The sequence below is a fragment of the Pogona vitticeps genome, chromosome 5 (genome assembly GCF_051106095.1).
Source record: "Pogona vitticeps strain Pit_001003342236 chromosome 5, PviZW2.1, whole genome shotgun sequence".
NCBI lineage: Eukaryota > Metazoa > Chordata > Lepidosauria > Squamata > Agamidae > Pogona > Pogona vitticeps.
The window spans coordinates 61,120,853-61,144,771 of NC_135787.1; the positions used below are offsets into that span (position 1 = coordinate 61,120,853).

General features: G+C 39.5%; 1 protein-coding gene and 1 long non-coding RNA gene across 5 annotated transcripts in view; both read left to right on the forward strand.

Annotated features, from left to right (window-relative positions):
* The window catches only part of STOX2 (storkhead box 2), a 121,607-nt gene that overhangs the window by 90,066 nt on the left and 7,622 nt on the right, over positions 1-23,919 (forward strand). For all 4 annotated transcript variants that reach the window (XM_073001403.2, XM_078393899.1, XM_020802823.3 and 1 more), the window contains one exon: positions 15,842-18,110. In XM_073001403.2, the coding sequence (XP_072857504.2) occupies positions 15,842-18,110 (2,269 nt within the window). The remainder of the gene's footprint in view (positions 1-15,841; positions 18,111-23,919) is intronic.
* LOC144589402 (uncharacterized) lies at positions 501-15,830 on the forward strand. Its single transcript, XR_013545487.1, has 2 exons — positions 501-9,201; positions 9,241-15,830. It is a non-coding gene; the product is annotated as an uncharacterized LOC144589402 (long non-coding RNA).

The following is a 23,919-nucleotide window of genomic DNA, read 5'->3' on the forward strand; positions in this document are numbered from 1 at the left end:
CTACCCCTCCCTCTGCCTTTTACCCCCTCCTCCCATAGCGAGGCATGCCACGGATTGGGGCCCAAGCGATGGTAGGGCTTACCTGAGGTGGGGGGGAAGGTCTTAAAGGCCGCGGATAGGTGGGAGTGGGGCGGACCGACAGGGTGAGCCCACTTTTCATAAGATCCTCCACCCTCAGTCACAGCAGCTGGAGATTCACCTGATGAGGGCTCGGAAGCTGGGAGGGGCGGCGACCGCCGGGGTGGCCACGCCTGAACAACCCCAGGAGGCTTGCATTGGTTTCGGCGGCAGGCTCAGGGGTGGGGAGGAGCATTAGGGACACCCTTCCCGGATGGCGCGGCCTGTGTTCGCAGGCCAGCCTACCCACTTCTGGCTGTCTTTTCTTGGCGGGTGCAAGGGGGATTCCCGAAGACAGTAGCCGGAGGCCCCGGCAGCCTTGCCTTTCCCTGTTCGGGCTGCCTGTCGGGGGCACACGGATATACCCGCTCTGTGCTGTAGGGGTTTTTGTCAGTTTGGGTGGGGGAAGCCCCTGGATACCCGGCGTATAAGACGACCCCTCCCCCACTTGGAGACATGTTTTTCAGGGCAAAAAAGTCATCTTATACGCCAGCAAACACGGTACATGGATATTTATTTAATTCCCTACCTTATCCATTGTTACTAGTACTAACCTATTTCTAAACATACTGTACCTTTCTAGGCAGGCTTCCCTCCCATACACAAACCTCATTTCTGGTCTGTTCTTTTTCTTTTCCTGCTCTTACTACTATTTTTTTCTGAGACTGTCAGTTTTAAGCTTCTATGAGCTATTTGTGAGTGCAGTTCTTGTGAGAAACTTTATAAAAGAAGGATGCCATAAACTCCATTCGTATGCTATCTTCAGCACACAGTGCTGAAACTGGATTATGTGTGGGAGATTGTATAGAGCACATTATGCCACTCAGATGGCAAGAGCAACATGGCATGATTAGTCAGAATATGTAATTTTTTCATATCCATTCATGATTTTCTGTTTCTGTCAGCTAAGATGTTGATGTGCTCCTGTAATTCTTTATCTACTATGAAATGAGTTATTTATTTAATCATAATTTCATAGTTATTGTTTATGCTATTCAGTGTATTTAATAGGTTTGGAACTCCACAATGCATCAGTATTAGAGACGGGAGTATTTGTATATGAATACCCCCCAGAGGTGAACATAATGAGGGTCCACTCACCGATCCAGTAATGCCGCAGGGTTCACACTCCAGTCCTATTTCTCCAGAGATCGCAATTGGCTAGGCACACCTGGCAGGTGGTGGGACGACAAGCTTCTCTGCCAGGTCGAAGAGTGGCTCACTGATTGCAGTCTCCAGAGCAATAGGACAGGAGCAAGGGCCCTGTGGCATTAGCAGATCTGTGAGTGGACCATCCGGCCAGTGGGCCAGACCCTTGTTATCTCCACCTATGCGGGGGTATTCGTATTCATCTACGAATTCCCCATCTCTAATCAGTTTACTGTATTTTTCCATAGGCAATACCTTTCTCTAAAATCTTTAGATTAAAAATTGAGAGTCGTCTTATACACAGAAGTAAGGAGGGGGGAGGGATCAAAGCACTTTAATTCCTGCTTTTCCACTCCACTTTTTGCAAAGAAAGTAGGGGGGGAAAGCACTTTCCTCCCAAGAAAGTGAAGGGGAAAGCTCCACTTTCATGTGAGGAAAGTGCTTTCCCCCTCTACTTTCTTCACAAAAAGTGGAGGGGGAAAGCAGGAATCAAAGTGCTTTGATCCCTGCCTTCCCCCTCCACTTTATTGTGAAGAAATAAATTTTGTGTTAGAAAAGGGGGGGTCTTATACATGTCTTATACACAGAAAAATACAGTATATTAGGATGCAACTTTTGCCCTCACTGTGATCCATATTTTAAACTACTCCTTTTAACTAGTTTTCCTGTAGAGAGAGTGTATTAAATACTTCAGCTTTTAAATACAAACTTAAATTATAATGGAAATAGGAAATTAGTTGCTTGTGGAATGGAATGTCATCACACAACCTAATTCTGTGCTTGCATTCTAAAGAATATTCCACTGTTTCTGCAGAAACAGGTCCTACTGGGTTCTCAGTCTAGAATTGAAGGCTTAGCCTATATAGAGAATTCTTGTTGCCATTCTTTACTTGTGGTTTTATTTATAAGAGTTTTGCTTGTGTTCTCAAAAGACTGTGAAATTCATGATCCATGTTGGTGGTGAAGAGGGCACATAAAGTTCATACTACTCTTTCTAACATAGAATGTGTTTTAGATTTTTTTTCCCCCAGTAAGTTGAGCAGGCTACAATAACAACTTGGTGTGCACAGGAAGGTCCAAAATCTTGTTGGAATAAATTAATAAATTTCAGTGCAAACATCTACAGGAGATTTGCAGTTAGAACTGGTTTGATACACATGGAAAACAAAGTAAAATATACATTCTAAGAAATGTCAGCACATTGGCATAGTCTGAGGACTGAGTTTGGAACAGACTTTAAGGAAAATTAACATCTCATATCATTCAATGACTGTGCATCTTTCTGTATTCTGACAGTAAGAAGAGAAATTGTGGAAGTTATGATATTCTGAAATAGGAATTAATTTCTTGTAATTTTCTCTTCCTAGAAAATTTTGCAGTGTTTTGTCCTCCATGACTGCTGAAAATGTTGATGTTCAAAATGTTAACATGCTTTATTTTATGCTAGAATATGATTAAACAAAAAGTTGCCACCAGAAATAATATACTTATATTACAAGTATTTTTCTATAACCCATATTTATCATATTTATAATTGCTATATGAGCCATATTCTAATTTCTGATGCATACCTCAATTTAGTTTTGCTTTTAATGTCTCCCCACTCCTTTTTATTCCTTTTATACTCAATAGTTGAGTTGTCAGTAAGTTAGAAATGCTTCTTAATACAGCTTTTTAAGAGCAGAATGAAGATAGTCATGCAGAAGAATCTTTTGGTTCCTTTCTCTTGAAGTAACTCTCAGATCCAAATTACATAAAGATCTGAAAACAGAGTATTCTGGAAAGCCAGTTCACGCATGTGAAATACCTACTTGACCCACTGTTGAATATTTATTTTTCTCATTAGACGGTCTCACTTGGCATTTTGATGTTTATTTTGTATACATATGTCTGTTGGTATTTTATATAGAATTGTGTATTTAATAGTCATACACCTAAAAATATATGTACCCGAATTTTGTGTACTAATACATGTCCAAATGACTCAATTTCCCTGCTCCTTCCCAAATAGTAACATTTCAGCACCTGAACTCATTGACATGAAGTAGTGTCTCTGATTACTACTTAATGATAGAATTAATAATCCTACTAGTCCCATGAGAAGATCCATATAAATATTCACAGAAAAAAGATGAGAATTATATTGTTTTGAGGTTTGGACTAACTAAAGCTAGAGGATGTGTAAGCCCTACTCTTCAAATATAAAGTCTTCAGGATAGGCCAAGGATATCCACTGCTACTTGAAATGTGACCTGATCAATACTACAGAAGTTGGCAAGAGGCAAAACTTGCCAGTCGGGGAAACTTGTTTTAAGAGTCTTCAATTTATCATGGTAATAAACTGAATTGGCATCTAGGTAAAGGTAAAGGTTCCACTTGACAAATGTCCAGTCGTGTCTGACTCTAGGGGGCAGTGCTCATCCCCATTTCCAAGCCATAGAGCCACCGTTTGTCTATAGACAGTTTCCGTGGTCACGTGGCCAGCGTGACTAGATACAGAACGCCGTTACCTTCCCACCGAGGTAGTATTTATTTATCTACTTGCATTTTTACATGCTTTCGAACTGCTAGGTTGGCAGGAGCTGGGACAAGCAACGGGAGCTCACTCCGCTGTGTGGATTTAAACTGCTGATCTTATGACCTTGCAGCCCAGAGGCTTTGCCGTTTAACCCGCAGTGCCACCATGTCCCAGCATTGGCATCTAGTTTCTGCCTAATAACAATTTATGTGAAGAAAACATAGGACATTGGGAGAAAATATCATTTTCTAGAAAGATGCAGTCAAAGAGAACTGGTTTTCTTATTCTTAATATACACATAGTACTGTTACCATGCTTTCTTGGGATGTTTATTTGGGACGCATATCCCTGTACACATATGAAACCTTCATTTCCACACCCAGGTAATACATTCTTATGGACTGTGAATTACTTCTAAGAAATTAAGGTCTACCATCAGAGTAATCTTTTTCTTTTCCAGACATATCTGTTCTGCTGAGCAATAGACCATTATCAGTTCAGTAGATACAGTTAAGAAAACAGCATGCTTATCAAAACAAAGAGAAGCAAAACATTAGTGTAGGTACCAGACTGCTTTTGTAAGTAGAAGGGAGGAACAGGGACTACATTTGAACTTTTCAGAAAATAGATTTAACTAAAGCAGAAAGGCAGATTATGTGTTAACTTTGTCAAAGAGAGAGGGGCAAATGGAGAATAAGCAGTTAGGAGACTGCACAATGATGGGCCAGCATTCAATGGAAAAAGGATGGGAGATGTAGTAGTAGTTAGAAAATTGGCAAGAGAGAAATAGAGAGGGGAACATATTATAGATGTACAGAATAATGAAGTTGGAGTCCTGAAGTCCTGTAATGAAGTTCTGTAAGCCCATCAGCTCCAACTCCCTTCTCAGTGCAGGAATCCAAATCAAAGTATATCTAACAGATGGTTGTCTAATTCTCCCTTGGATGCCTCCAGCGCTGGAACACTCTCCCAAGATAATTGATCCTATTGCATAGTGCTCTTAACAGTTTTCAAGTTTTTCTGATGTTCAGCCTAAATCTGGCTTCCTGTAACTTGAGCCCATAATTATATGTCCTGCATTCTGGGATGATCAAGAACAGGTCCACCCCTCTTCTGTATGACAGTCTTTCAAGTACTGTATTTGAAAAGTGGTATCATATCTCCTGTCAGTCTTCTTTTCTCAAGGCTAAACATGCCCAGCCTTTCCTCATAGGGTTGTCTGTGCTCTTCCTTTGCGGCCTGGCCTTCTTTCTAATTACTATGTGTCCTTTTTTATTTTCAGGTCCTCTGCGTGCTTTTTGGGGAGCCATGTTGGTATTTTTTTGCTGTCTCCCCTTTCCCCCCCCATTATGGAATTGTTTGCAGTTGTGCCTTTAGAATTTCATTTTTAAGAAACTCTCACCTAACTTGGACTCCTTTTTATGTTAGGATCTCTTGCCATAGGACCTTACTGATAATTGTTCTGAGTTTGTTAAAATTAGCTTTCATAAAATCCAGCATACACATGGAGCTACATTTCGCTTTTGTTTCCTTTGAAATCGAACTCAAGTAGAACGTGATCAGTTTCCCCCAGAGTTCTCCTTACTACTACTTCTTCCATCAATTCATCTCTGTTGGCTAGAATCAAGTCAATTTTTTCTAAGAAAAAAATTATCAGCCACACAAGCCAGGGATTTCTTTGAAGGGCCATATATGGCAGAATTTGTCTCCCAGCAGATATCAGAGTAATTGATACTACATTGTGTCTCCTTGAAATTCTCGCAATATGTTTTTCAAGGATTTCGTCCCCATCTTCTCTTTGATTGGGTGGTCAGTAGTAGACTCCAGCTAACCTATTCCTTTTGTTTTTTGCCCCAATTATATTAATCCAGATGCTCTCAATGGAACAACCAAGCTCATTGTTCTGTATTTCTGTACAGGAATACGTTGTTGTTTTTACATATAATGTGACTCAACCTCCTTTTCTGTTCTTTTTGAACAATTTATATCCTTCAATTGCTGTATTCCAGTCATGAGAGCCATCCCAACACAGTTATTGTTGAGTGGGAAGGTGCAAGGATAGGCAGCTAAATCTGGGACTTAGGCAGGCTAGGCTTTTGCCAACAAGAGTGCTCTGCTAAAATCAAACTGAGTTGTGGAACTACATCCATTTCTTAGAAGGACAAAACTAATGACAAGTGAAAAGAGAACTTCTACTGTACAGACCTAAGTTGAAAATGTACAAAGAAAACGAAAGTAAAATTGAATTCCTTCCTAACATATCAATAAACAAACTAGATTTGCTGATTTCCAAAAGTGGCCTTAATGGTTTTGAAATTGAAATCCAGATTCTAAAGCTGGCCAGATCTTGAGTAAGAGTGATTCATCAACTAATTCTCCAGTTAATCAAAAACTCATTCACAGGAAACCTTATACCTGGTTAACAGTGACTTTGAATTCTGGATATAAAATCTAGAGATAAAGATCTAATGAAAGGCTTGAATTTAAGATTCCTCCACATTATATCCTTGCTGCCCAATGATATTTCATATTGAACTCTCACAAAAACTTGACTAATTTACCCATATTTCTTCATTGTTTACCTTTCATATATTGAGTTACATAGTTTGCTCACGAGCTATTTGGTGTCAGAGCTAGTCTGCTAATATTGTAATTATTGGTATTATGCATTTTACACTATTAATATTTTGTTTCTACCATTGGTAAGACTTTGCTGTTGGACAATTAGTGGCAGTGGCTTAGTAGCTATGTGAGCATTACTGGCCCTGCTATAGAACTGCTAAATCACTCCGGTCATCAGTACGACTCTGTGGTTTGTGTGAATTGGTGCAAAATACCTTGCTCATTCAGAGCTGCAGTCCTCAAACAGCTTCAGCTTCTTGTTTTCGCAGAAGACTTCAGAATTTGTTTAGTTTGGAAATAATAATTAAAAAGCCCTTCTTAATGCAGTGTTATGTATATTGTGTTCTCTTTTTGTGATCAGGAGAGTAAGTACAAATCTGGGCCATGGCTATATAAAAGAATAAAGTATACTAATTATATGTAAAATCACACTACAAGCATTTTCTTTTATAAACTAAGCATGGCATGAGGGGAATATTAATATACCTTATTCCTACTGAGAAATACTCTCAGCTAAATCTGAACACTCTTCTGTGTGCCTGAGCCATTCTGATGTCTTCTTATTAATAGAGGGTGTTTGTTGTTTGTTGTAAAATGATGACCAGTGTTATTTGAAGATGGATTGAGTAATAATCAATTAAGCAGAAGCCAGGACAGGAAATGCTACTGTTGCATTAAGACTGTGATTCAGCATTGTAGCAAAGGACATTGGATAGGAAGATATGCATAATTCGAGAGAATTTGTAGTGTAGGTGCCAATCGATCAAATATATATGCAAGAACATGAGGGGAACTTATTCTGGAAGAAGAATAGATTTGGCTAGTTTTGTTGTTGCGATAATTACAAAATTAATATATGAGATTATCTAAGCATGGTAACAAAGTGACTAAAATGCAATGTAAGTGCAGTATTAATGTTGATGTTCTCTGCAGAAGTGAACACAATTTTCTGACGGCTGGTGTGTCTCATTGTGGCCTCCCTCAGAAACTAGAATTCCTGTACATCATCTTTCTAAATTGCTTTCGATTTACACATAACAGCTTGAAATGCGCCTTACATTTAAGTAAGTTCACCTTAGGTCAGTCTTTTGTGACCAGCACAGGACATAATCTTTTATCTATAAGCTCAATGAAGGACACATTATGCTCTTGAGATGCAGAAAATGTACATGTCTAATGTACAGATTTTGCTTTTGAATTATTAAATTATTTGAATTATTAAAGGACTACATAATCTTAAACAACACTGCTGCTGTGGAACATTATTTTAAATTCCACCTCGTCTAAGTTGTCTGATTTTTATTTTTGTAAACTTTGCTATTGAAATATAAGAATGGGATAGGCACATTTAAAAAAAAAGTTGTCTTATAAATGTATTCTAGGGAAATTTTATCCAGTCCCATTCCAGGTGCCACTAGTGTCATGAATTAATGAATTTATAGATGTTCATTTGGTGCTTAATGGTCTTTCTTTCTGAAACTGTACAATGGGCATACTAGGATGTGACAAATTATACATTTCAATTTATTTAATTTGGTAGCTTTCCAGATAAATCTTTTCAGATAAATCTATAGACATGAAAACTTCTTTTTACATTTTCTTCTAATTTTCTAATAGATGGACTATTTAATCAAAGTTGATAAGCTTCCACCTTGAATTAACATTACTCAAACTTTAATGATAAAATTAGAAGCTGAAAACCCAAGAAAGTAAAACAAATTCAAATACAGTTGAAATTGCTCTCCTGTTGGTTTTGACATAATTTTCATGATCACAATGACTCCTCCAGTTCAGATATTGAATAGGATTACAATTCAGAAACGCCTGTTGGGTCATTGCCTGATTTAAACATGCAAGATAGTATTCCCCTATCCCCATCTGAACATACATTGTCATATAGCAATTTAATTGAGAGGATGGCCAAGTCCTTACAATTATAATTATAAATGTCTAAATCTTCACAATATGCAAGAGAATCTGTATTTGCCAGAGTATAAAAGGATTTTAACATTCCCATCAAGATGGCTATGTTGGAGACATTAATGGACCTCGTAACTCAATCTTGGCAGAAACTATCTACAGTACCACCTACTTCTGAACACATTGAGAACTTATACAGAGAGCAAAAGGAAGGCTTAACTTTTTAAATTCAAACATCCCATGCCAAATTCAATTACAGTGGAGACCCCAAAAATTGAAAATAGAGGGAAGACCTCAGATAATAGCTGCTGATAAGGAAGGAAGGAAATTGGGCCTAAAAATCTATTCTTTAGCAGCTTTACTTATGAGAATTTCCATTTATCAGGCCATGATTGGGGGGGGGGGGGGGATCATCAGTTTATATAGAGAAATTCCATCCCCTAATACCATATCTACCAGAAGATAAGAAATTGTTTACTGTTTCTTTCCAGCAAAAAGCATATTCTTTGACTGGACTCCAGATCCACTCAGTTTGCCTTGTAGCAGATTGTGCAGCTAAGAATATGGTGGCAGTAGTGACACTTAGGAAACATGCCTGGCTGAGACCTGACAGAATGTCTGATGATTCGTAATCCTCATATAAAGCATCTCCTGTTTGATGGTAAAAGTCTCTTTAATACAAAACTGCATGACTTCCCAATTTGAAGAGGCACTTGTTCAGCATGCCGAGGCAAAGAGGCAGTCCCAAAACCAGCAAAATCAGGGAGCTGGACAGAGGACAGATTTATTCGCGAAGGCTTTCACGGCCGGGATCTAATGGTTGTTCTGGGTTTTTCGGGCTCTTTGGCCGTGTTCTGAAGGTTGTTCTTCCTGACGTTTTGCCAGTCTCTGTGGCCGGCATCTTCAGAGGACAGGTTGCTGTCCTCTGAAGATGCCGGCCACAGAGACTGGCAAAACGTCAGGAAGAACAACCTTCAGAACACAGCTAAAGAGCCCGAAAAACCCAGAACAACCAGAGGACAGATGGTATTTGTCTTCAGTGTGGAAGGGATTGCCACTCTCGTATTGGCCTTCTCAGCCACACTAGACGCTGTCCCAAGACCTCTAATCAGAACACGTTACCATAGTTTCTCAAGACTGAAGGATGCCTATAGCAAAATGATTTCATGCACACTCTTCATAAAAAGAAAACTACTGCTAAAAGAATGATCTGAATACACAGCCCCAAACAACTCAACAACATAAACCCTACTGGAAAAGAAATTATCAATACGAAAGATGCAGGTCACCATCAGAAAGGTCAGGTACTGCAGAGCAAACATTGTCACAGCAGTACACACCACAGACCAAATACAATAAATACAAACAGCCCTCCACTTCAAGAAACGGACAAATAATAGACACTGAGACCAACAGTCCAACTTCCATCCTCATTCCAAATCTCAGTAACTTTAGTAACAACACTAGCACGGTATTTAAACAGCTGGCACACCATCACCTCTGATACATGGGTGTTTCCCATTGTAACACATGGTTATGCAATAATGTTCAGCAGACTCCCCCCAGAGGATATATTTGTACCCCCATCCCTTCACATGCACTCAAAGAATATGTAGCAACATGTCTCAGCATGAATGCCGTAAGAAAGGTATCCAAAATGTTTATAGCCAATTTATATTATTTCTGCTATTTTATGCTCCAAAATAAAATGGTGTCTTGATACCAATTTTAGATCTCAGAGCAGTCAACATAATATCAAAGCAGTTTGGTATGGTGACTTTATAGACAATTCTACCACTGCTAAAGCAAGGGGATTGGTTTGCTGTAATAGATCTAAAGAATGCATATTTTCACATTTCAGTAAGGCCAGAACATCAATGCTTCCTTCATTTCTTCATAGTTCAAAATATTTGCCAATTCAAGGTACTTCCTTTTGGTTAATCAACAACACCAAGAGTGTTCACAAAATGTATGGCACTAGTAGCCATTTACTTGAGGACAAAGGTCATGAACATCTTCCCATACATAGAAGATTGGTTACTGGCGGTGAATAATTGGAATCCTTCTGTCAACAATGTATATTACACACTTCGAATTTTGTCAGATCTTGGTCTAAGACTGAATTCAAAGAAGTTGCATCTGATACTTTGTCCAGTGATCCAATAAAGAGGTGCTGTCCTGTTCTCCATAACATCCAGGACTTACCTACCAGAAGAAAGAGTAAACAGAATTATACACATCATGGCAAAAATGTGTGTTTTCCCAACAATGTCTGTGCATTCAATTTAACAGTTTGTAGGCTTTGTGGCATCAACAGCAGCCGTGAGGTGTCACAGCAGACTGAGAATGAGATTCATACAAACTTACTATTTTCTGAGTTATGACAAAAGAGTACACCTAAAGAAGCAATTGTGGTGATGGATGAGAAAACAGCATCTTCAGATGGGAGTATCCTTCTGGCAGCTACAACCACCCATTCTTCTATGACACCAGATCCAAGCAAAATAGGATGGAGAGCATAGGAGTAGCAGAGAGATACATGAGAACTAGCTGCTCATGAAAGAATGCACCTAGCACTATTGACAATTTTCAGTGGACTATGAGCATTCAAGTATATGATGCAGTGGAGGGTTGCACTATAGTTTATATTGTTTTTTTAATAGAATTATATTTTAGATCTTTTTTCTTGTTTGTTTCTTCTCCATTTTTGATTAAAATAAATACAAAAATAATTTTAAAAATGAAATAATATACTCATGAAAGTTGTTCAGGTAGCAATGTATTATCTGGACAGACATGGAGGAATATCAGACATGGAGCAATGTGAGCACAGATAGAATTCTAGCTCCTGTCCTCTGAAGATGCCGGCCACAGAGACTGGGGAAATGTTAGGAAGAAAAATCTCCAGAACATGGCCAAACAGCCTGAAAAACCCACAACAACCAAAACTTAATATTCCTTGGTTGTTTAAAATTTCACTTTTCTAACCTACTGCCTCCATTAAAAACAAACAAAAGTAAACATTGGTTATGAAAATAACTGTTTGATAGCAAAGAACTGTTTGATATTTCTGCACACAGTAAGAACATGCAAGTGAATGATTCTGAGTGGCTGAAAGGCCTCACGTAACATTTCTTCCTATTGCGCAAACAGTCAGAAGCCATGGGAACTGAGAGTTGGAGTCAGTCAGTGTCAGTGTGAGTGAATGTTCAGACAGATTTTGTGATCGTGTTTCTCCTTCAATTTCTGCTAATAAAACTGTTTGGTTATTGTCAGGTAAAAGTAACTTTTCAATATTATTGCAGTGAATTTTGTAACAGTACATTCTGGCTGAGCCTCAGAATGGATCTCTGGCTGAATTTGAAATGTAAAAGAATTGATGCTGTTGATGAGAGTGCATCTTGTTCAAAGCAAAATGAAGCTTCTTCCAGTAATCTTAAAAAGTGTTACCATTATAGCAAGGAATATCTGTCAATTAGACCCTTCATGAAAAACTTAAATAAATATTTGATACACTTTAGAGTCTGCGGCAACAAAATACATTTAAAGGGGGCCCATGGCAAAGAAAGGGTTAAGAACTGCTGATGTATGATAAAGCACATCTTTCCGCTAGCAGTCTGTGTCATGGGAAAAGACTATCAAAAGGCAGACTCATTGAACAGAACAAGAACTCTCTCACTAAGCTTTTATGAAAAAAATACGGAAGTGTAAACAACCTAAGATAGATGTTTCTGCTTCACCCAAGAACAATAAATGCAAGGGGACAGGTTCACTGGGACTGGTTGTCTAATGTACAAATTTCCACCATTTCCTTTGATTCAATGCACAGTGGTAAAGATACAACAGGGCAAGTCAGATATAATCCTAAAAACTCTGTGGTGGCCTTGACAACCATGGTTTGCGACTCAGTTGCTGCTGTCGAAGGACAAAATGCAGCTACCAATTTACAACAACTTGTTTACATTTTACAAAAAATCAGTATAGCATCCAGATATACAGCAACTCAAAGTGACTGCTTGGAGAATAACTCACCAATCACAGAAATTATGCAGCAAGCTGAAAAACTTCCACAAACCAGTTGTACGCCTATAAATGGAAAAAATTATGCAATATGCTTCATAGTTAATGAAACCAATAGTCCAGCATCACTTCATTCCATTGTAGATTACCACTCCGTTTAAAGGAAAATGAATTATTCTTTTTATCTTTAAAGGGTCTATGTAGCAACAGTAGTGGCATATCAGCCTGAGCATCACCCTTTGTCTTTCTTTTAGTACCTGACTTTAAAAAAAATCTCTCTCTCTCAAGATGGGATTCAGGACAGCAGGTGCAGCATGCAGAGTAAACAGCAGAAGAATAATGCTAGAGTTCTATAAATTTTTGTAGGGATTGGTTGTGTAGGTGCAGAACATATTTGTATGAATACATAGATGACCACTCAAAGAACCACAGTTATGGATGAGTAACTTGTCTTTCTCTCTTGCAAAACATATCCATTTCAGGAAGGGCAGAGCCATAAAATTACTGCTATAGAATGCTCAGGGCTTTGAAAGTTGATCAGTATGCATAGTCAAGAGTTCTAAGTTAGTCCAGAAAGGAATGGAGCATCCATTGGTGCTTGGGAGTTTAGCAAATGGAGTTCCTAGTGTTTTCCCAATAAGTGGTTTAAACTAGGAAGCTTTGGGATCTCTCCTCACTGTCCACATTTTTGAAGGAATTGATGGAAGGTCTGGGGCCCACCTTTCCTGAGCTTGGTCTTTTCCAGACATGGCTGGAAAGCAATTGGAAAAATCCAAAGATTGGAGGTTGAATTTTCTGAGGCATCTTGGAAAAATTACAAAATCAGCATCAATTGGTTTGCCCACAGCTAATTCTGAAAAAGAGAACCGTTTAAAATGTATGCAGGGAAAGCGGGGAAATTCAAACTTTCAGTTAGTGAAGAGGCTGCTTGTCTGCTAGTCCAAGCAGTTAGATTGCTGGGAGAGAGACCTGGGACTGCCTGGTATTGTCATTTTAAAATGTAAAATGTAGTTTAAAAGCTGCTTGTTTTGGGTTAAACTGTGCTTGGGTGAAAAGGTGCTCCATTTGAGCTGAAACCTGCTTGTGTAGAAACGTGCATGGGGTACTTGCTTTAAAAGCTGCTTGTTTTGGGTTAAACTGTGCTTGGGTGAAAAGGTGCTCCGTTTGAGCTGAAACCTGCTTGTGTAGAAACGTGCATAGGGGTACTTGCTTTAAAAGCTGCCTGCAAAGCCTTTCAGAGCAGCGCCGATCAGCTGTTAGGTGGGGAGAGGGGAGGGGGAAGGAGCAGGAGCGGAGAAGGGTATAAAATGGTTGCCGTCTGCCAGGTGCCTGCTGGCTTTTAGCTGTTTGGGGCTCTTTTTTGCCTGTTCTGGGATCTACCAAGGCACTGTGAAGAGCAAGGCTCAGTCTACAGTACCTGGTAAGTGACTTTCTTTTAAGTTTCTAAAAGTTTCTGACCTTCCCCCCCCCCCATAAAAATGCATTAATTTTCAGTGCCTTTCTATGGGAAATTTGGATTCAACTTGCAAACTTTTCAACTAGTTCTGGGCATCTAATAGAGAATGTATTTCCAAAGGGTGTTGCAGCAAGGAAACTAACTGTGCCTCATGACTTCTAACTGGATTACAGTACCTGCTTCCTGATTTCAGCTATTATAGTTTGTATTCAGTTTTTTTGGCTTTGTGTGGCCTAACCTGTTGTGCTTTGCATGCTATAAATGTTCAATTGTGTCAGAAAATGGAGATTTGGTCTTATGCTGAGCATGTGCTACTGCTGGTGAATGGGTTAAGCTTTGTGTTGCTGTTCTTTTGCATAACCTAAAGTAAATAAGGAAAACCAGCTGTTAAACACTTTAATTCCACTATTTATCCTCCACACAACTAAAAGGGACCTCTCAATGCAGTGCCAAATCAGACAAACCATTTCTAACTTAATATAGGTTTGAGCTGTAGATGGGCAGAGTTGCACAACAATCTCATCTGTCATTGAGACATTTCTATAAGCATGGGGAGGAGGTGGATGAAAGGAAATGTAAAATATAGGTAGAGTGATATAGGTCTTATCACTGGCTGACAATGGTCTATATTAATGCCACTGTTGACTGCTGTTCACTTTACATGGTTCAAATGTTATTCTGTTATAGTTTATTAAATATTTTATTACACTATTTGGTTCAGAATATATTTTCCCTATGTTCCTCCTCTAAAAATTAAGTGTGTCTTAAGGTCCGGTGCATCTTATGGAGCAAAAAATACGGTATACATTGTCACGGTTGACACTGTGTACAGATTAATGGATGTACAAATGAAACTTACATAATGTGATAAAACTTTTTTTCTCTACTGGGTTTCTTTCCTCAATTGTATGGTGACATGGTATTTAATAAATCCAATATAGCATTACACATTTTATAGTAAACTGTCTCAATGCATTAGTTACTTTTTCTTGTCCTTTTTTCAGTCATAAATGGGAAAGTGATCTGAAATTCTGCATTCTGTGTTTGAGGTTTCCACAGATACTAGGAAGGCTGCAGAAACAGGCTTGGTTTGTTTTTGTAATATGGTTTTTAGTCCTTTGGTAATGGATAGGATATATAGACTCTGTTAGGTTGGTCTCAGTCTGTGCCTATAATATAGAGAAGTTCAGTTTGTGCAGCTCCATATTTCTATTACATCTTCCAGTTGTGCATATGTTCTTGTGGCCTGTGGACAGATAGCTCGTTCTGCTACCAGTTGTGCAACTAGTTCTGCAAATGGAAATTGTAATAGATTCCAGCCTTGCACATAATCCAGAGCCAGGTACCACATTTTTCACACAAATGGAATAGCATGGTTTTAAATTGACCCTAATGATTTTGAAACACAGAAAACATACACAACTTATCAGTGTTCTGTGTGGCTGCCTAAAAAAATATTAAACGATGAATCAAACTTTTAAATTGAAGTTTGTGTTATTTCTTTATTTAAATATAATATTTCTTTATTTAAATAAGTGTGCAAATGCCTGAAACAGTAAAGTGTCACTTTTGCTACCTCACTTTCCTGTTCTAAAAAATATGATTGTTTTAAAATTGCCTCTTACTCTTAACGTCTTTAAATATTAACCATAAAGAAAACACACTAATGGGATAGAAAACTGTACATATTTATTTCTAAAAAGTTGGCAAATCTTGAAGTTGAAAATAATATCCCAAAACTGAAAGTCTTCAAAACACTTTTTTCTCCCCCACTACATATTCTGACAAATAAACCCTAATTAGCTGACTTAAAGACCTTAATTTATTAATTTTTTATTTATTTATTGCATTTATATGCCGCCCATCTAGACATAGTCTACTCTTAAGAGTAAGAGGCAATTTTAAAACAATCACATTGGAGGACGCTTGACCATGTTTCACTTACTTTGAACACTCTGTCTTCAAGATTATGTCCAGAGTCTGAATATTTTAGAAAAATGACTAAAAAGAGAACTGAAAATGTTATCCTTTGTTTTTAGGTGTTCCAACTCCAAGTCCTGAAATCCTTCGCCATACTTTAAACATGCTTGTACGAGAGAGGAAAATATACCCAACTCCAGATGGCTACTTCATTGTGACCCCACAAACATACTTTATAACACCATCTCTTATAAGAACTAACAGTAAATGGTACCATCTTGATGAAAGGATACCTGACAGGTCTCAGTGTACCTCTCCACAGCAAGGAACTATAACTCCTTCCACCTCTGGCTGTGTCAGGGACCGAACATTACCCAAAAACCACTGCGACTCTTGCCATTGCTGCAGAGAAGACATGCACAGCATGCATGCTTCCACACTACAGAGAAAATCAGCAAAAGACTGCAAGGACTCCTATTGCCCTCCTTCTTTGTGCCAGGTGCCGCCCACTGAAAAAAGTAAAAGTACTGTAAATTTTTCTTACAAAACAGAGACATTGACAAAACCTAAAGATGGAGAAAAGCAGTCTAAAAAATTTGGGCTGAAATTGTTTCGTTTAAGTTTCAAAAAGGATAAGACGAAACAGCTGGCAAATTTTTCTGCTCAGTTTCCTCCAGAGGAATGGCCTTTGAGAGATGAAGATACGCCTACCACTATACCTAGGGAGGTAGAGATGGAGATTATTAGGCGTATAAACCCAGATTTAACTGTAGAAAATGTCATGAGGCACACTGCACTAATGAAAAAACTTGAAGAAGAAAAAGCTCAAAGAAGCAAGGCTGGCTCTTCAGTTCACCATAGTGGAAGAAGCAAGAAGAGTAGAAGTCATAGGAAGTCTCATGGAAAATCTCGGTCACACAGTAAAACTCGGGTCTCTAAAGGAGATCCATCAGAGGGCTCCCATTTGGAGGTACCAGGTGAAAGAGAGTATGAGTTCTATGATCCCCTCACAAGGTCCCCACGGGAAGGCTGCTTCATAATAGAACATAAAAGGGACAACTTTATCATGCACAGTAGTCCAAACGTCCTTGAATCTCACTTTCCTATGACACCTGAATGGGATGTATCTGGTGAACTAGCCAAAAGGAGAACTGAGATGCCTTTTCCTGAACCTTCAAGGGGAAGTTCCCATTCTAAAGTCCACCGAAGCCACAGCCATACACAGGACCGGAGATCAAGAAATGAAAGGTCTAATAAAGCCAAGGAACGATCTCGATCAATGGATAATTCAAAAGGACCTCTGGGTGCTGCTTCTTTAGGTACACCTGAAGATTTAGTGGAAGCTTGCAGCCAAGATGACCAAACAGCCAGCCAAACATACATTGATGATAGCACCTTAAGGCCTTCACAGTCACTTAGTCATCAAAGGGCTCTGATCTCATCTGCAAGCTACAAGGATATAGTGAAGCCTGAAAAAACTGGTGGCGGTGCAGAAACCCCCACTTGTAACCTGCTGGAACAAAGCAAGCCAGCAGAGAGTTTGCCACCTTATAGTGAGCTCAACTCCTGTACAACAAAATCAGCCATTGATGATTACTTTCAGTGTAACACTTCTAGTGAAACTGTACTTACTGCTCCTTCACCTTTGGGGAAGAATAAAGATGACCATGATACAGTGACTTTGACCGATAGTATTAAAAAAGTATCTCCCTCAGAAAGGCAATCACAGCACATAGCCAGGGAACCTGCAGCGCTCAAAGAGGATTCACCAAAAGGGCCAAACAACAGCAGCGGACCAACTGCCACAAGCCAACCCTCTGAAGTCATCGCAAATGGCCGACTGGTCCAGCATCATAACACAGAATCTAGTAGCCTTGATAAGAGGAAAGAGATATTTAGCAAAGACACACTTTTTAAGCCTCTTCACAGTACTCTGTCTGTTAACAGTTTCCACAAGCCTAGTGTGCCACTATTAAAAGCTCATCAAAAGACACCTCCAGACACGTTGCCAAGCAGATGTGACAAACTTGAACAAGCTATGGTAACCTCAGCTCCGCAAGTCATGCCTGCATCGCAAAGACAGCAAGAGACATCTGGAAACCAGGAAGCAGCCTTTGATTATTACAATGTGTCTGATGATGATGACTCTGAGGAAGGGACAAATAAAAACACTGAAGAAGAAAAGAATCGGGATGATGTGGGCACGATGCAGTGGCTTCTTGAGCGGGAAAAAGAAAGAGACCTGCAAAGGAAGTTTGAAAAAAATCTCACTCTCCTCACTCCAAAAGAAACTGAAAACAGCAACAACCAGCGAGCCACACATTCAGCTAGACTGGACAGTATGGACAGCAGCAGCATCACAGTTGACAGTGGGTTCAATTCTCCACGGTAGGACTTTAATTGATTTATCAATACCTATAATATCATATCCGTTAAGTATTGTACAGCTGTGCTGCTGTTTTCTTGCAACATTTTATTTATTTATTTATTTATTTTAATTTATATCACTCCCATTTAGACCGAAGTCTACTCTGGGCAGCTAAGAACTTTATTAAAATAAAACAAAACAATGATATCAATACACTAGAGGATGGTGAAATAAGTTAGGTATCGACAGGAGGGAAGGCCTGTCTGAAGAGCCAGGTCTTAAGTTGGCACTTAAAAACACCCAGTGAGGGAGCCAGACAAATTTCTAGGGGGAGATTGTTCCAGAGCAGAGGGGCCACTGCTGAGAAGGCCTGCTTTCTTGTTCTTTCTCTCCAGGCCTCCCTTGGCGTTAGGCCCATCAGCCGTCCCTCCTGGCTAGAACGAGTGATACGGGTAGATTGAGGTGGGAGAAGGCGTTCTGCCAGATATTGAGGTCCTAAACTGTTGGCAGTCTTGCCCAGGCCCCCTGTTGTCAACCCCCTCTGCAATGATCAGACAGAACCAAACTAACAATAGCTGAGTCCTCTTAGGTAGTATCAATCTGAAGTCTACTAAAAATGATCAGAGGGAAAAACTTACAACTTAGTTGAAGTTACTAAAGTTACTAAAGCTGCATGTGCTTTGTCCTATATACATTTACCTGGAAGTAAGCAACACTGAACGTAAACACACAAAAGTAGACACCTGGGTAGACAGTGTATAGCAGAGGTATCCAACCCCCGGTCCGCGGCCTGGTGCCGGTTCATGGCTTCAGTCAGATCAGGCTGTGGAGACAAACCTCACCCTTGCACACACTCCCCTCACACACACACCCTTTGCGCATGTGCACATGTGCCTGCACCCACATGAGCACTCCCCCACCCCTTCGCGCAAGCACACAAGTGCCCCCCGAGCACCACCCCGGTTAAAAAGGTTGGGGACCACTGCTGTATAGGATTCATAATCAAGCATGGTTGAATGAGGAAGAGGAGAAGCAATTTGCACTTCCTGGCCATATGTGATGGCTTATATGGAGATTTCAGATCAAATATTTGATCTGTGCTCAGCCTCTGTGGTCTAAGAGACACCAAGTTTGAGGTGTATCCTCTTAAACAGAAATTTTGCTAGGCCACAGACAGTCTTACGTCTTGGAGCTAGAAGAACAAGAGGAAAGAGTTTGGCAGCCATTTGTACTTTCAGTGGTGAAATCACACTGAAAAAGTAAAAGCTACTGTGATCTTATAATTCAGAATCAACATTGAGTGATTAGCATCCACTAATTGCTTTCTCTTTTTTAATAATAATTGTTTGCAGTTTACATATGCCCTGAAGCTAATTTATCCAGTGGCTGTGTGCATGATGTAAGGAGAAGGCTATATTTTTTAACAATGTTACACATAAAACCTTAGTCCCCTGCAATCTTCTTTCTAAGCTGCCCACACGCCTGCTTACCCAAAGCCCTGTCGGGGTTGTGTACAGGCACCTGGCTTGTTTACATCCTATTTCAAATGAATCCCTGCCCACCCCCATACACATGGAGTGAAGCTCCCACACAGCTGGACAGAAAGTTAGAGGGAATGTTGGTCCCCTAAAATGTAAAGTTAGTTTTTTGTTCTGTTCTCATAGTAATAACATGGCCAGTCAATATATAAGCAGTCTTTGATTGTGATAAATGTCGAGCAGCATCAGTAAGAGGCAAAGGGGTAGCTTTGCACTAGAAGTGAACCCAAATAAAGAATGCACACACCATTTTTTGCCTTTTAATGGATTTTATATGCTATTAATTAGAATAGCCTAGTTTTGCTTTGAACAATCTTTTGGGAACTTGAAAGATTGTTTTCATCCTTTTTCAACTTTTGCATCATGCCCTATACTCAAGCTTAGTAGATTGTAAATTTTGCATTTTCTTTTGAGAGCATTAGGTCTGCGGTCATGTAACTGCTTACCTTTGGGTGAATTATACAGAATTAAGAAAAAATATAAACTACAGTATTTTTTTTAACTAGGGGAACATGTGCTGGCTCATCTTGCTCCTGAATCTGTGGTCTCCAGTTTATAGATCTGATCAACAATAATAGTTGTTTCAGTTAACATCCCACCTAGCACTTAAATTTCCTGAGCATATTTTGGGCATTTCCCTCAGAAACTTCCAAGGGGATTGATAGTTGTGCTAGTCTAGCTGGATAGCTCAATGAGTTAAGTTGTGGAGGTAGGGTTGAGGAGCTGAATTCCTCAGTGCTTTCTGGGAGAAGCCTGCGTGGTCTTGGAAAACCTGCACAGCCACAGAAAATGAATGGAATATAGCCCCAATGGACATGCTTTATTTAAATTTCTCTCAGCTGAGGTTATATTCCATGCATCTGAAGAAGTGAGCTTCAGTGTAATATACTATGTTAGCTTGGAGGACTAGGTTATTTTGCCAAGGTCACTTCCTGCTAGTTTTTCTCTGTAGGGTTCACTGTTGCCTTTGTCATTTGGTCATTTCTCACAGAGCTGTGTTTCTTGAAAATTCCTGAAATTATAATACCGTACATAATTTCTAATTTTTTTAGGGACCAGACAAAGATGAGAGTTGTATTATTGTGTCTGATTAACTAAATTGCCTGTAACACATTAAAGTGTTCTAACTTGCATCTTATACTGTTTCACATAGGGTGTGAGGTAAACATGCAGAGAGTTCTGAATGATAATGACTACCGTATTTGCCTGTGTATAAGGCGACTGGACGTATAAGACCACCCCCCAACATTCCCACTCAGAATGTAGAGTTTGTTATATACTTGCTGTATAAGACTACCCCCTCTTCCGCACGCGTGATTCTGCTTTGGCTGCATCATGGGGAGAGTTCCTTTTGCCCCTTTTGATTCCTTTTCGGAGGGAGCCAGGGTTTGCTGGAAGAAGGAAAAGCAGAGAGGCAGCAGCCATTTTGGAGAGGCGGCAACCATTTTAAGAGGCAGCAGCCATGTGGTCGCATCTCAGAATGGCTGCCGCCTCTCTGCTGTTCCTGACAGTCAACTGTTCGGCGCTAGAGTCAGGCAGTTCCCAGGCTAGGAGGGGGGGGGGCTCTACTCGGTCTTACTACCAGGTAAGTGACTTCGCTGGGAGAGAGGGAGGGTTTGCTGGACATGCACCCGGCGTACAAGATGACCCCCCCCACTTGGAGGCATGTTTTTCAGGGCCAAAAAGTCGTCTTGTACGCCGGCAAATACGGTACTTTTTCCAGTGTATGCCCAGAGAAGGGTTTTGTTTAGCTGCCTCAATCAGTGCTTCTTCATGTTTTTTTAGTAAACTTGCTATTCATATTTTTTAGGAATGTATGAGGCAGGCCTTCTTCCCTTTCTGAAAGTTTTCTTATCTAAACTCAATCTCTCCTTCCCAACCTGTCCTCATTATCTCAAACAAGTGCCTTTTTATCTCTCTTCTGGCAGTCATAGTTCTCCTTGTTCTTCACCAGCTCAAACAAGTTTAGAAGATGTTTCCTAAGTCTCAGTGTAGATTATTTATCTTTTTAAACGTTTTTGGTGAGCACATTTTCAGAATATCACGTTGTATGGATACACTTCCAGTGCATGTGTGGAGAAGGCATTCCAGGTGAAAAGACTGTGGCTTAGATGTTCTTTCATGGACTTGGCAAACTGCATCTCTACTTATACATAATCTCCCTAATTATTTGATCTGTCTTGTGTACCAGAATTGGCTGAGCAAATGATGGTTAGTGATTTCATATGAATTGAAATTGATTTCTGATCCTAGATTGTAGCACAGGCACGAGTCTCCTAATTTGAACATCACATCAAAGTATTTCATGGTTTGTTCCAAACAAGAAGTAATAAGGAAGCATTAGATAGAATATATGGAGTCCATGCCGTAGTTTGAAGGATCAAGCAAATTGAGCCTGTAATGAATCAAGTGCTATTTCTTCTATTAGACTAACATGTACATGTAAAAATTTATGAACATAAATTTATATTTCTATTGCAATTTGCTATAGTTTCTTTTTTTATACTACACTGCACTTAACAGGTACAGTTATATTTGTATGCTTGCATTTGTAATAAAAATTATACTTAATTTTGGTGGAAACTTAAGTATTGCACATAGGTTAATTTGGGGTTTTTATATCACTTGCTAATATAATATGAGATAGCATTTGCTCACGTAACAAACATACATTGAGAATTGGTTCTTGTTTGAATGCAGCAGGCAGTTGGCCTGTGATTGTAAAAATGCTGATGCTGCCAACAGAACATGGGACATTGGAGGGAAGTGGATTTTACCTGTTTCATACCAGTGTCCCAGGTTAATCCCATATTGTTGCTATGTTCTGAGATTAGAGGGTACAAAACTTTCTAGGTTGGGTTACAGCATAATCAGCATCATTTCCAGCAAAAGAAGTTATACTGCTGTTGTGAAGCTCCGTTGTTATATGGTCTGTATACACTCGATGAAAAGTAAGCTAGGTGTGTTCATTCTGACTTTTATTGCTCATGGGTAATGTGATACACTAACTGCCATCAACCTGTAATTGTCATTACAGAATGATGGCATCAATGGAAACTGCTGGTGCAAATCCATTTGTAACAAAGTAATTGGCTGTCTTGAAATGATTTAGCATAGGGTGAACAAGGGAACTTCCAGTGAGATATAACCAAACATATTTTTCTATCCACTTTTATCCAGCATCACTTGCGCGTTCAGATACATATTTTGAACACACACATAAAGATCTGTATCTAGTACAGTCAACCCTTGACTTACAAACTTAATCCGTTCCAGAAGGAAGTTTGTAAGTCAAAAAGTTGTAAGTCGAATCAACATTTCCCATAGGAATGCATTGAAAACCAATTAATCCGTTCCGGCTGTTTTTGGTTCTTAGGTCGAGGGGCGGTTTGTAAGTTAAAGCCTTAGTTCCCATAGGAACTAATGCAAAGCCGGTTAATCCATTCCTACCACTAGGGACAGAATTTTTTCTTTTTTTCCCCTTTTAACCTAAGATGACTTAGGTTTAAAAAAAGGAAAGAAAAGAGGGAAGGAAGGCAGGAACAGACACCTTTTCAACAGAACACCTTGAAAAGCGCCTTCTCAGCCAAGACAAGCACCTTTTGGGAAAAACCAAGCACCTTTCAGACAAAAATCCAAAAATAGCCAAAAAATAAAAATACAGTCCAGGCAATAACAGACAGTACCAGGCAGTCTGAAGACTGTCTCCTAAACCACTCTCTAAACGCTGGGAAGTGCGGGGAAGCAGATAGGCACCCTCTTTGCTGGCCAACGGTTAACTGAAAATCCAAATTTCGTGCTTTCCCTGCCTCCCACGTGTTTTTTTGTTCGTAACTCAAATCCAAGTTCACAGGTCGAGGCTATATTTTTCTATGAGAGTGGTTCGTAAGTCGAAATGTTCGTAACTAGGGCCGTTTGTTAAGTCAAGGGTTGACTGTATATTGGTAGACAAGATACAGTTTCAGTCACTGTTTTCATTTCCAAAATTTTAAACAGTTTTCAAGTCTATCCTGAAATGTGTCTTGTGCTTTGTAAGGAGGAATAAGTGCTTGTGTTCAGCAGAGCCTGTGATTCAACAGTAATTCTCATATCTTAGATCAGTCATGCCAACCATGCATCTGATCCAGGGTGACCCTGTTCTTGAGTGCAACAGTCTGGAATGCAAGGGTGCTACATTTCACCTGCAGTATGAATTTATTGATTGCCTTGCTTGAATGACAAATGACACATTCACATTCTAACATGGGCTCAGCATAAAAGGCTTCTTCAGTTCTGAGTACTTTAAGTATTA